This window comes from Nelumbo nucifera, chromosome 5 (assembly GCF_055504915.1).
Source record: "Nelumbo nucifera cultivar China Antique chromosome 5, China Antique-T2T, whole genome shotgun sequence".
NCBI classification, from domain to species: Eukaryota; Viridiplantae; Streptophyta; class Magnoliopsida; order Proteales; family Nelumbonaceae; genus Nelumbo; species Nelumbo nucifera.
The window spans coordinates 38,762,941-38,777,904 of NC_142653.1; the positions used below are offsets into that span (position 1 = coordinate 38,762,941).

The following is a 14,964-nucleotide window of genomic DNA, read 5'->3' on the forward strand; positions in this document are numbered from 1 at the left end:
TGATATTTAATGATTGTCCTCGGGAGCTAAGATTGTTTAGCCCCCTTGCCTTGTAACTTTTCAAAATATTAATACAATTCACAGTTATTGATTAAAAAAAATCTAATCTCAATTTTAAACTAAATGATTTAAAAAGTCTATTAGCTCAAATTAAAACACATAAACATAACATATAAAACATATTCAAAGTGAAAATTGCAAAAGTTTAAAAAAAAAACATGCAAAAATATTCAAGCATGTCAAACTTTTAATTTCTTTATTTCCGTCCCAATTGCATTATTTCCAATAGCTAATGTGATGTTAAAAATCTTCCATTCCTAATTCTCCAATTATCAACTTTATTGAAGTTTCAATGAGAAGAAGGCTTGCTCAACAACTCAAGTATCTCAAGTTAGCAATTTGGGAGGCTTGGACTCTTGGAGTTGAAAGGCTTCAACTGTTGAAATCAAGTTGGGATTCCGAACCGGTAATACGGGTAAATGCAATTAAATTATTTTTTTTAGAATTTAAAAAAATGGCCATCTCCTCTCGAAACTAATTCCCCAACATGTTCAATGTCAACGATATTCAATCGCAAGATGGTAGTATTAGCACCAATATGGATGCTATTGACATTGACGGAACTTCCACCCCTAGTACTAATACTAGGGGAAAGAAATGGAAGGCCACTAAGTTGATTAGCCCGGTTTGGAAAATATTTAAAGTAGAGGAGATTCAGGGAAAGAGAAAAAGAGTTGTTTGCCAAAAATGTAGGAAAGACTTTAGCTATTGTAGCAAGGGTCGTACTGGCCATTTGGGCAGACATTTGCTCACCCATGAGAAAGAAGAAGGGAGAGAAACAATACAAACACAACTTGGGCGAGGGGTTTTGGGACTTTTAAATATTCTCAAGAAAAAATGAGGCAAGAATTAGAAATATACATTGTACATGTTGAACAATCATTTTTGTTAACTGAAGATACTAAACTTGAAAAATGGTTACGTAATTCTGTAAATCCACAATTTAAAAAAGTTTCTAGGAATATTATTAGATCAGATGCTTTAAAAATTTTTTATTCATATAAACAAAATTTAATTTATATGTTATCAAATCTTAATTCTAAAGTTGCAATTACTTCTGATATTTGGACTTCTAAATTTAACATAACTTATATTTGTGTTACCGATCATTTTATTGATGAAAATTGGCTTTTAAATAAAAGAATTTTAAGTTTTACTAGGCTTGAATGGCCACATACTGGCCAAGCTATTGTTGCAAGTATTTAAACTACTTTACATGCTTATGGAATTGACAATAAATTATTTTCTATTAGTTTTGATAATGCTAGTAATAATGATTCAACAATAAATATTTTAAAATCTCAATTAAAACCATGTTTAAATGGTAAATTATTTCATATCACATGTGCATGTCACATCTTAAATTTATTTATTCAAGATGCTTTAAATATTATTTCTATTCATATTTCTAAAATTAAAAATTGTATTATATATTATATATTAAAAGTTCTGGAGCAAGAAAACAAGAATTTAAATATTTGTCAGAATTATGGTTTAAAATATAAACATTTTAGATTAGATGTTAAACATAGATGGAATTCTACCTATGCTATGTTAGAAAGTTGTATTTCTCACAAACAAATTTTAAGTGATTTTTATAATGCAAAAATGCCTACTAATATTATATTTGAGGAAGACTGAAAAATGGCAATTTGTATAAGAAATTTTTTAAAACATTTTTATGATGCAACTAATGAATTATCAGGTATTTATTATCCAACTAGTTGTAATTTAGCTTATTAATTAATGATGATTAGTGATTGTTTTGCAAAATATAGAAAGAATCCACAATTTAAAAGTATTGTTAAAATAATGGAAAATAAATTTAAAAAAATATTGGGAGAACATTTCTCCTCTTTATTGCTTAGCTACAATATTAGATCCTATGATTAGGAAAGATGGTTTAGATATTTTACTTGAAACATATTGTGAAAATAAGAATATTGAAATTGGAAATAAAAAAGAAAAATTTAATTGTTTATTATTTAAAATGTATAGTTTATAAGAATTTGAAGTAATAGGGAATAATAAAAATTCTACAACTTGTATAGTTGCATCTTCCACTTCTGAACTTGAGTCCAGTAGTGGAAGAGAAAAACTTTTTTATTTAAGAAGTAAGAAGCAAAAATCCACTATACAAGAAGTTCATTTACTAAAGTTAATTTTTATTTACAAGCAATTTTTCCTATTTTAAGTGATTCTTCCTCCACCTCGGAGAAAGACAAACACTCTTATCTTCCAAATACAACTTAAGCCTTCAAAAGAAAAGAAAAGGAAAGGAAGAAACAATAAAATTACAATTTAGCCCAAAACATTGAATCCCTTTCTACCCCTTGTTTAGCTAATCCATCAGCTAAAGAATTAGCTGATCTTTTAACCTAAATCATCTTCACTTCCATCTCCCGCACCAGCCACTTAAATTTTCTCTTCTCATTGCTGTAATTCCATAAGCCACTGCTATCTTTATTCAGCCACCCTATCACCACCTTCGAGTCCCCTTCAATTATCAGCTTTCTAATATTCATCTCCTTAGCTTTTTGGATTCCTTCCATAATTGTATAGATCTCAGCTCTAAGGGAGTCACCCACTCCAATTTGGCCTGAGAACAAGGCAGAAATGACCCCATTCTCATCCCTAAATAGACCCCCAATCCCTGACTGTCTAGGATTCCCCCTACTACTCCCATCAAAGTTTAGTTTTATGAATCCAACAGGTGGTGGGGTCCAAGGCACACTCAAAGTTTTTTTTTTTCATTTCTTTGTTAGATTTCTTATTTTTTTCAAATAGTTCCCAAAGGAAAGTTAAATATTTTAGTTTTGTTTAGCAAATAAATAAATAAATAAATAAATAATGCCAAAAAAATAGTCTGGCCCGGTTCAGCCCACACCCAAGGCTCGGCCTATGGCCCAACTCGCCCGGTCCAAACCCACAGCACGGCACAGGCCCGCACAGGCTTGGGCCCTGGGCTGTGCCAGGCCACCCCCCTAAATTATCCCTAGGGAGGGTGGCATGGCCTAAGATGGCCTGCGGGCCAGCACGACCCATTTTACACCTCTACCTTGATGCAAGCACAAACAAGTCCATGTTAGGGTCTTAAATTCTTAATCCCTTACAAAAAATGATTTTATAATTTTAATAATCTTCTAAAATATTACGATAAATGAATAAACAACATTAGCAAATAGGGGTTCTCTGAGCTTCGATGAGCAAAGGCAAAAAGAGCAAAAAAGGCGCACACCTGGGCTGAAGCACAAGGTGCACCAGGCACGCACCTTTTGAAAGTGCTGCAACAGGGGCATAGGCAAGGCGTATACCTTAAAATGTCCCTTGCCTTTGTCCCTAGGGATGCCTCCGAAGCAAATAAAGCAAGTCAAGAAATCCATGTAATCCACATAAGCATAAACCATGTATTATGCGTGAACTTCTGCATTTCATAAGTCCAGTAAAGACTACAGATTCTGAATTAATTTAAATCGGCATATATTGCTGAACATAGTGAGACATTCATTAAACGTATCAAGATTTTGTACAACGATAAACCATTTAGGTGCAACAATCAGCATAAAATGCAATGTCAAATATATTTCAAAAGCTTATAAATCATAATAGAATGAAAAAATATCATGTTCTAGTTCTAGTTGCTCTAAACTCCATATAGATTTCCAGGCAACTAAGGGGGTTTTCACCAATAGGTATTATTTTGTTTTTTTCTGATGTGGCAGTTGTTTTTGTTTTGAAATGCAAAATCATCCATATTTGCAAAAAAACTAAGAGAAGAAAAATAAAACTACAATAATTGAATAGGTTGTGAAAGACAAACCTTTATAAGGTGTCTTCTTACTTAAATTTCTGCTGCATTTTGAAGAGGAAACCTTTTGAACCCTTTGTCCCTCTGAATTTGAACTGTCCTCGGGGGCAGCAACTGTTAGCTTGGCATGGCTTCCTGATGATGTGGCATTTCGAATAAGCTGGTTCTTTTTCTTTTTGTAGTAACAATCAGAAGATATCAAAGAAGATAAAGATTGCATCTTTTCTGCAACATGGATAGATGGATCACAATGCTCAGGACTTGCAGCAGCAACCAACTGATTTGACTTACGCTTTACATATATTATGCTCTTCGATAAGGACTTTGAATTTCCATCATTAAAGATGTTTTGAATTCCAGAATTTGTGCTCGAACCAGCTTGAGTTTCGGAAGCTCTGGTATTCTGGAGTGTATCCTCTCTTTCCGCAAGTTTGGGAAGATCCAGTATATTTTCTGAACCATCTTCTGAAAGAGGATCTGCCAATGCTGAAGACATGCAATCTCGTGAAGACTTCATAGTGCAGTTTGCTATATTGGTGCTTTGTGGTAAGGGAGGTGTTTTGGGAATCTCGAGAGAAGCATTCATTCTGCCTGTTCCTGTTCTAAAACTATTTGGAGGATCAACATTTTCAACCTTGAATTCAGAATCTGTATCATTCTTCGTTTCATCCTTACCCACAGGATTCAACCGGTAAACCTTATTCAAACTACGAGAAGCCTGAGGAAGAGCAGCAAAAGGAGCACATTTTCTTACAAGGCTGTTACCCTTGCGTATGTAAGAAGTGCCCTGAACCTTTCCAAGTTTTCTTGGTGACTGCCTTTGTGAAGTACTGGTGCTTGGAGATGACTTTTTACCATCCAAAGTAGAAGGATTATCTGTTCGACGCCATGTCCGTGGCCTTGAAAGATGAGTTGAATAAGAAATTTCTTTCAAGGGACCCAAAACAAAAGATGATCGACTGGGAAAAACATGAGATGTTTGCTGGGACTTCTTACCATTCAATTCGACACCCTTCAGCTTCAGACTATGTGTTAGTTTTTTGGTTTCCAGTGATGGCAACAACACATTCTTCTCTGTAATTAAGTTACAACTCTGTACATTCTTATTTGGTTTCACATTAAGTTCAAGCTCAGAAGCAAATGAATCATTACCACTTAAAGGGGAACCACCTATCAATGACTTCTCATCAAGTTTATGATCACCCCTAATGTCCTTTTCATTGGACACATGGCTAAGCAACTGCTTGGCATTCAACATTTCTGATTCTGTATCCATAGGAAAAGATTCTGGGGTGTCAACCTTGTTAACATTATCAAGCGACTCCATTGGCACATCAGTGGAATTACCCGTAGAGACTTCAGGGGTCTCTGCACCTAAAGATAAATAATTGGACTCAAAGGGCAATTCATCTTTCACCAGAAGATATTGACCATCACCCTCTATTGTTCTACCAGGTGATTTCTGATCTAAATCTGAAGCCTGGAGTTCTAAAGGCACTCCAGACGATTCTTCCCGACTCTGTGAATGCAATGCAGCAATGTCTTCACTGTTCTTTCTACTAAGCATATCATTTACATCTGATTTATCAACTTCAGTTTGTTCTCCACTTCCTTTTGCACTTTCCATGTCCATAAAATTATCTTTGCAAGAATGTTCCTTGCAGTTGGTCATGGACACACAAGGAGCTTCTTGTTGCCTACCTTGCAATACTGATGAAGGGGACTGCGTACTTGGAGCAGCCAAATCCTCAACAACTGAACTAGAACCCACATTAAGTTGATCCAGTTTACTTATGTTCTCACTAGATGCACCTCCAGCTGAAACTATGGGCTCACAGAATGCCTCCACTGCTCTAGTCTCAGGTACATTTCTTCCATTTTGGCAATTCTGCAAACTGACATTACATACAATTCCATTACCAGAAACTTCAATGTGTTCTGGCTGCTTTAAACCTTTCCCAGAACTCAAAGCAACATCTGCACCATTGGCAGAGGTATTGGTGTATAAGGCTATCTTGTGAATTTCAGGTGCAGGAGAGCTTGGAAAACTCAAAAGCGGAGCCATGGCTTTCCTCTTCCACTTAATCTTAGGTGTACATGTCCCATCAGAACCAATTATTGTGAGACAACTCTCTGAACCTTTAACCTCCAGAAACCCTTCTCCTGCATAGTTCCCACATGATGCACCAGGTTCATTTAAAGAGTGCAAGCCAACATCACAAACAGTCCCAATACCAGAAATTGGAACTTGTAGTTCTAAATGTGTTCGGGCCTTGTCAGAACTCAATGCAGTGCCCACCTTTCCTGCAGAGCTATCTCCATTCACAATAGGTCCCTCACCAATTTCCGATGCCTGTGAATTTAACAAACCCAAAGAAGGGGACATGACCTTCTTCTTATCACTCTTCGATATACATTTTCCATTTGAAATAAATGTACCCTCACCTCTCACTGTATCTATGGCCTCCTGAAGTACTTCTATTGCACTATTCTCAAGTTCTACCAAAGCCTCCTTAGGACAAGGATGTGAGCCTAAATCATCCGCAGTTCTAGTGCTGGAAATTGTAACTGCTTGTTCATGTCTCAGACCAGTGTCAGAACTCATGCTGGCCTCAGCATGATGGTTGGAGCTACCTGAACATGGCAATCCTTCGTTCATGTCAGATACCTCCGAACTTAATGATCCAGAAAGAGGGACTACGACTTTCATTTTCTTCCTCATCTTTCTTGTAAGTGCCCTAGCAGAAACACCATTTGCACCACCTTTCACTGAAGTCATAGTCATGGAAGATTGTCCCAATGTGTTGTGCCCAAGTGACACAGTAGCTTCCTTAGGAGAAAGTTGCAAACCAACATCATTCACGGTCCCAATGCCAGAAACACTAACTTTCTCTCTGGACTGCATTAGATCTTTGTCGGAACCCAAAGTGCTACTTGTACCTTGGGGAGAGCCATCAATGTTTTTAGGTCCCTCAGGGGCACCAGATGTCTGTAAACTTGATGCACTGGAAACAGAGGACAGGACTTTCTTCTTTTTCTTGTGTTTAGGTGCAGAATTCTTATCATAGATGACATTAACACAACTCATAGAAACCATGGACTTTTGAGGTCCTTCTGCTACACTATTCACGGTCACAGACAACCCAGTGTCCTGATTTGGAAAAGAATGCTTCCCAACATCTTCAGTTGCTCTCAAGCCAGAAATTCTAACTTTCTCTTCGGGCGCTGTTGGGCCCTTGTCAGAACTCAAGGCAGCACCTGCACCACATGTGGACCAATCCACATTTACAGGTTCTTCATGGACTTCAGAGGGCCTAGAATTTGACAAATCTGAAACAGAGGACAAGATTTTCCTCCTCTTCTTCTTAGTTTTAGGCATACAAGTCCTATCAGAAACAGTATTAACTCTATCAACAACAGAAACTGTATCCCTAGAAGATCCTTCCTTTTCAAGTGATAAAATTACCCTATTTGGACAAGCTTGTGAACCAACATTTTCCTTTTTCTCTGTCCCAGAAACTTGAACCTTGTCTTTTGACTCCCTTGGAACCTTGTTGGAACTAATGATAGCATCCACACCACAAGTGGAGCTATCTGCATTTCCAGGTCCCTTATCAGACGCCCTTGAATTTGATAAACGTGAATCAGAGGACCAGGCTTTCTTCTTTTTACTATTCGGAGTGCAAGTCCCAGCAGAACCAACATTAATACTATTTCTTGTCGAAACAGCCTCATCAGTTCCATTCGTTGCACTGTTCTGAAGTGAAAAGGTGACCTCATTTGGACAAGGCTGCACACCAACATTATCCACTGTCCCAATACCAGAATTTTTAACTTTCTCTTTTGACAGAATTGGAGCCTTATCAGAACTTGAGGAGGCATCTGCCCCATGTGTAGAAATATCTCCATTTACCGATCCCTCACGGAGCTCAGGTACCCGTGAACTTGACAAACCTGAAACAAGCGTCAAGACACTCTTCATCTTCTTAGCCCCTGGGGTGCCCGTCCCTTCAGAACTAACAACAGAACTTGGAGGAGTCAAAATAGCTTTGGCCACTAGAGTATTAGACTTGAAAGAAACATCGAGTTCAACAGGGCTACCTTCTCTGTCTTCTTCTGTTCTATAATCAGAGAATACAAGGGGGCCTTTACCTCTAAAAGAACCAGAGTTAGACTCATCAAAGTATGTGGATGGTCCAAAATGTTCATCTCGCCTTTTCCTAAGGGAAGGATTTGCTAACTGAACCCTAACTAGAGCGCTTGGCTTTTGTATTTTCTTCTTTGGAGTATGAATAATTTCTTGGTTACCTTCCACGGTAATCCTGTTCTTAAACCTCCCCATTTTTGAAGTGTAGGTATAGTGTTTTTCTGGGAGAATTCGACCATTTTCATCTCTAACAATCTCTGTATTTTCCCTTTCAGTTCCCGAATGGTGATGAGCATAGGAGCCCACGTCTTTCGAATGTGGCCTCGACGACTTCCATCTCCTGTTTGCATCCAGATCGGCTCCTCCTCCACTATTCCATGAGCGTCCATTATTGAACTCTAAGTTGTGGCGAGAACCATGATGGCTCGTCGTCACAGACTCAAAATCCCTAGACGACATGGTGGGCTCAAACGCAACATGATGACGGTAATAATCACCATGACCATTACCACTACCATTACCTCGATGATTAATTTGATCCCATATCAATTCCTTGCCAGAATACTCTCTAAACCCAACGGCCGCTTCTGGATCGTCTCCAAATCTATTTTGATCAACGAAATTGCCATCATACGGAGACATGGGATGGCTGAAGGGAGGGTGATGGGGTTCATTTTCCCAAGCAACAGGGAAAGCCGCCGGAGGATGAGGCGGTGGCGGGGGGCGGTTATCGGGCGGAACCCTATGTAGATCCCAGGCATCAGAAGTGTTGAATTCGGGCCCTCGAAGACGGGGATGCTCTTCGGGGAAAGGAAGGTGGTTGTGACGGTGGTGTTCGAAGATTAGACGATCGACAACCCTAGCAGGGCGGTCAACATCGAAGGCATGTCTTCTGGGGTCCTCCTCGATAGGGTGAGAATTAGGGAAAGGGAATTGGGAATGGTGATGATACGGAGTAGGGTTTGGTGGCGGAGCCGGTGGTGGTTGAAGGTTGTGGTGTGGGTGGGGTTGGGTGTGGTGGTAGAAATTCCGGTCGCCGGAAAACCTATGATGGATCGGAGCGTACCTGTTGTTGTTGCCGTGTAGGAAGGGTGGTGGTGGTGGCTCCATGGAAGATCTAGCTTCTGTTGCTGCACTTATCTGCTGTATGTGGAGTTTGGGAATTCCTCTCCAATTGTCCGATCTCGAGTTGTTGTGAGTCCATGAGGTTGGATATTGCTGCTGCTTTGTCTTTGAACAACTCTTTTGGCTGGAAAGTGAAGCCAAAACTCCGCTTTAAGAAGGCGCGAGAGATGCGTTTCCCGCGCCATACGTCTTCTTTTGGGCCGTGCGGCTCGTGCCATGTAATTGAAAATTTGAGATATGCTTGTGGGCTTCCGTGGGCTGTGGGCCTGTGGCCACCGTAAAGGCCCAAACCCATGTTTACTGTTTAGGAGGCGCAACGAAATGGGTCCGTATTGTTTTCCCCCAATTGTTGCTATCTGGTTCATTTGGAGTTGGAATCATAATCAATTAAAATGATTTTATTAATATTTTATGAATATATTATTGTTATTATTATTTTATTAGTACTTTGTTCTTATGATGTTATAAGTATTTAATAATTAATATCTTAATATTTCATTAATATATTATTACTTTAAAAATATTTTTATTATTTTTTACTGATAATTTATTATTTTATTACCAGAGTATTAATATTCTATTATAGTATTATTTTGTTATTGTGTTAAATTTAATTTTTTATTATTATTTAATAAATAATATCTTTGCTTTTTATTATTAATTTATCAACTAGGGGGATGCCCCTACGTCACAAGGTGAAATAGAAAATTGACATTTGGAGATACAATAATAAATTAAGTTACTCTTTTGTTAAATAAAATAACTATAAGTATATTGCTACGAATAATAAACAACTATATTGGGCCCCATTTTGGTTTAGGACTATCAACGGATTAGGTCTAGGTAGAACCAATCTTGAACCAATTATTTAATTGGGATAAAATCATAGACCTGATTATGTCCAAATAATAACTTAATACCAAAATGTTTTTATGTTAATAAGTTAAACATTTTTAACTAATATTATCTTATTTATTATTTATCAAATTTTCTACTTTAAACATAAAACATGATAAAAATTACAAGAAAGTTAAAAAAATTATATATTTTCATAAAATAATCGGTTCCAGATCTAAATCATTTTTTTGACAAGTAAGAGCAAAAACCAACCCAATTATTAATCGAGACAAAATCACGGAACAATAACCATTATAATTATGTTCAATCAATAATTTAGCTCAATCAAGTCAGGAATGGCAACAGGGTAGATTTAAGGCGAGGCACCCCCTCAACGTCTCTGCCCTGTAGCCAAGATACTTTGCCCCGTCCCCGCCCCGTCCCTGGTTCAAGGAAAAAATATTTTCCTCGTCCCCGCCCAATCCTTGTTTAGGGTCAGGGAAAACTCGCCCCGTTCGGGGCAGGGCCCCAGTCTTATAGAGGAAATTGCCATACCTACATCAGATAGACCCAACCCATTGGTTCAACCCTAGTTTTCTTAAATAAATTAATGTTTATATAATAATTCATAAAATAAAATAAAATAAATGAATAAATAAAAATTTATTGGCATGAGACTAGTATAAGCTATTTCAAACCAAACCCAACCTATTGCCAGCCCTAAATATTGGGCTCAAGGGGAGAGAATAATTTGTTAGTAAATTATTTATAAATAAATAAATAAAAGTTGATTAACTCAATGTTAAACATCCTTTATTTTATTGATTTATAAATAGTTTATTTACTTTTATTAAACAAATAAATGCTTAGATGATGATGATAATAATAATAATAATAATAATAATAATAATAATAATAATAATAATAAATTAATAAATAAAAGTTGAGATAGAGAATAGGATGAGAGAGAGAGAGAATTAGGCGATAGGGAATAGAGATTATATTTTATTTTATAAGATGGCATAATTGTAAATTATATGTGGCACTCCTCTAATTTTTGAATGTTATAAAATCAGTTACATTAGAAGGTTTGTCTTATATATGTCATTCCTGTAATTTTTGAATATCATTGAGGCAATTACATAGTGAGTTAAACAAAGTAAAATTGTCTTATATGTGACACTTCTATAATTTTCAAATGTCATACAGTCAACTACATCGGAAGGTTTGTCTTATACATGACAGTCTTGTGGTTTTTGAATATCATTGAAGTAATTACATAGTGAGCTAAAGAGAGTAAATTTGTCTTATATGTGACAATTTTGTAATTTTCGAATACCATAAAATTAAATATATAAGGAGGTTTGTCTCTATTCGGCATTCTTGTAATTTATTGATGTCATTTTCGCATGCTTCGTGGTATTTGTATGTGAGATACCGTTTATTGGAAGGAGAATACACGACCGTACACCCATTTTATTGTTAGTATATATATAGATGTCTTATTATAGTACTATTGCTTTATTAACATTTTACTAATATATTATTGTTGTTGTTGTTGTTTTAATTATTAATATTGTCTTATAAATACTTTTACAATATTATTAATTATTAATGTTTTATTATTATTTTATGAATTATTTATTAATGTTATATTATTATATTTAATAATTAATATCTTTGTTTTCAAGTATTAATTTAATAATATTTTGTTAGTATTAAGGTTTGGGGATATTTTTGTTATGAGATCTTTACTTCTTAACAAACTTTAAAATATGAATACATTCCTTAGGGGGAGCCTAGAATGACTGTTCCCCCATACTAAGAATCCCATTCTTGGCATAATGGGAATTGGAATCTCATTCCAACCAAACAAATAGTTTGAATTAGAATTGGTCGTTATAATTCAAATTCCAACACCTATTCCAAGGAACCAAATAGACCCTTAGCATAGAAGGCTATTTGACCCATCTTCACGGATTTCAACCTGCCCAGGGTAGTTTACTGTATTACATAATATAATATAATATATCTTAACATAAATTTCAATATAAATTATATTATATTATATTACATAATTATACATAGGTTAAAAAAATCCAATGTTTTAAAAAATGACTCGAAAACATAACCATTTTGGCCATTAGTTTCTGGGTCGACGGTTCGACTGCCTGGTTCGAACAAATGGACCATTATGACAAACAAATTAAAAACATAAAAAATAATTAAAAATAAAAAATGGTCAAAATCATTAAATGGGTCAATGGGTCGATAGTTCAACCACCCGGATCAACAGGTTGTTGACTTTTTTAACAGTTTTTGGCCAAAGATCGAGTTTGGAGTAAAATGGAACCAGTTGCCTGAACGGTTCCTAGGCCAAACGGTCCAACCGTCTGGATTAACGATGGTTCAAAAAAATTAATTTGCAAGTAGGGATAAGGCAAATTCAAGATCCCCATTCCAAGAGTTGGAATCTATAGCCTTGTTGGGGTACAGGCTAGGGACGGGGTTGGTTTTTTTGAGTTTGGGATCAAGGAAGAGGCTTGCAAAACCCTACCTCGACCCATTGCCATTAATACTATTTAAAGGGTAGATGAATACCATATCGTGAAACAAAAGAAAAAAAGAAAGAAAGAAAATCATATTTCAATGTGAGGATTATATGGTTAAATTAGGGACTATAAACGGATTGAATCCAATCTGATTTAAGGAGAACTAAATTTGATTGTTCATATTCAATTTAGAATTGAATTTATATCAGATTCGAATCGATCAACCTTGTATTGCAATCAGATATTGAATATCATGAATGAATTAAATTAAGCATGGTAAAAATAATATGCATTATTAAGAAAATAAAAATAAAAATGATTTTGATATAAAACACAATATTCAGACCAACGTTACTAGTATATACTATATAAGTTTTAATTACACGCGAGCATATATATCTAAACCAAATGGGATCGAATAGGGATGCATCCATATTAGATCAAATTATAAGGAGACCAAATAAGGATCTTCTTTTGGGGGCGTTCGTATTTTAGATATTTAGAGAGGGGAAAGCTGGTAAAGGGGATTTTGGTTTCTACTAACCAAAATACCCATGATCTTTTTCTTAGATTTACGTGGGGTCTGATGTTGTCTAATCTGAAGTGTTTTGAATCAAAATCGTAGTCAGATAGTTTTACTAATTGGCGAAGTCGAGGTGGAAAGATGAAGCTATGTAGTGAGATTTGAAACCAAGAAAGAGATCAGAGGCCCGAGGAGTTGTTCCCTGGGTAGGCACTTCGACGCTCAAGTCAGTAATGAAAAGAATGGGTAGGTAGTCAGGTCAAGCAGTTGAGAAGAATGTCAGTCCGAGCAGAGGCAGAATAACAATATGAAAGCTAAAGAGTCTAAACGTCCATTACATTGAGCGGAGGTTATCTATCTATAGTCGAAGATCCGTGTCTGATTCGGATGAGGCTTATGGGGTTGTCGGGATGAGGTTGTCTGCTGAGGTCTTCGATCGGGATAAGTCCTAATCCTTGGCGGATCTGTCCTCCTTATCCGCACGACGCTCCTCTTCTTGGTCGTGCTTATCTGTCCTAAAGAGATAAGATGGCTAGGTAGGTGCCACATTTGGGGTGTTCATTTTAAATCAACGTTTTAAAAAACGACCCAGAAAATGGAACCATTATAGGCACTAGTTTTCGGGTCAACGGTTCGACCGTCCGGTTCAAACGGATGGCTCGTTCTGATAGCAAAATTTAAAAATAAAAATTGTCAAAAACCATTGAATGGGTCGATGATTCGACCGCCCAGGTCAATGGTTTGTTGACTTTTTCAACAGTTTTTACTAGATTCCGGGTTTGGGGTAAAACGGAATCGATTGGTTTTAATGTATGAATATCGAAGCCAAACTGAATCGAATCGATCTTATATTTTTAAGTAATTATTAATTAGTCCCTACCCTATATGTTAAATGTTGATATATTTTATTTGTGTTTTGTTTGAACTTTGAAAAAAATTGGTTATTTATGATAAAAACTAAAAAGAAATAAACTTAAATATAAATAGATATTCATATATAAATATTTTAGTTTAATATGTATATATAAGAAAACCGATAAACCGACCCAAGCCGACCCTTCATGTTTGGGTCAGTTGGTTTTGATTTAGCTAATAAGTAAACCAACTAGGTCGGGTTGGTTGAAAAAAAAGACTCAAATCGATCCAACCTGACCTGTGAACACCCCTACGCCACATTGTTACAGTTCAAAGCAGGCTTAGCCTTGCCTACGCTTGGCAGGCTTACGTTAGGGACATGCCCGTCATTTTCACCTGTAAGATTTTTGGGAGAACTGATGTCATCTTCAGGCAGACCACCAAAAGCTTAACGTACTCTTTGAGGAGGGGTGGTCGACCTCCTTGGGTGCCTAACCTTGGCACTCCTAGACCTTCATCCCCTTGCAGGGCGGCCCTGGTTAACGGCTAGCATGGCTACCAGGGTTCCTCATGGGCGCACACTTGCTCATGGGGACAGTGTTGGATCGGCACTGCGCTACCGATACTCAAGGGAGGCTTGGCATGCGGGCCTGGCTCAAGCATGTCCCTTCACCTCGCCAGCCCCTTGCCCAAGCTGATTGAGCTATCCCGTTGCCTCTAGCGCATGGGTGTGTTCCAGCCCAAGCAGTTGCCTATCATCATGGCACGCAAGTGCCTATCATCATCGGCATACAGGAGACCCTTCACATCGGTGCCAAGTCACCTCATCGGCGCATGGTCGCCTTCCATTATGGTTGTCCCCCTTTAGCACGTAAGCGGCGCCTCCCATGGACTGGTCTGAGCTAGGAGAGTGCCCCGGCCATTAGACTTGAGGTCATGATCCAGTGCTACTGACTTTGGTGGAGCCATTCCATCGGGCAACTCCTAGCCTCTAAGCGCATAAAGGCTTGTCCTGGCCTGCCTTGGCCAGGACGCCGCACGGGTTTCTTCCGCTGTA

The 14,964-nt window shown here is 37.2% G+C and overlaps 1 protein-coding gene across 7 annotated transcripts in view; it reads right to left on the reverse strand.

Moving 5' to 3' along the window:
- The window catches only part of LOC104606679 (Zinc finger C-x8-C-x5-C-x3-H type family protein), a 35,929-nt gene extending 26,604 nt beyond the window's left edge, over positions 1-9,325 (reverse strand). For 6 of the 7 annotated variants that reach the window (XM_088888645.1, XM_088888643.1, XM_088888641.1 and 3 more), the window contains exon 1: positions 3,881-9,319. In XM_088888645.1, the coding sequence (XP_088744771.1) occupies positions 3,881-9,125 (5,245 nt within the window). In that variant the 5' untranslated portion in view covers positions 9,126-9,319. Of the gene's footprint in view, positions 1-3,880 lie in introns of all 7 variants that reach the window. The other variant, XM_088888646.1, reaches the window with a different exon arrangement.
- Between the last annotated feature and the right edge of the window lie 5,639 nt (positions 9,326-14,964).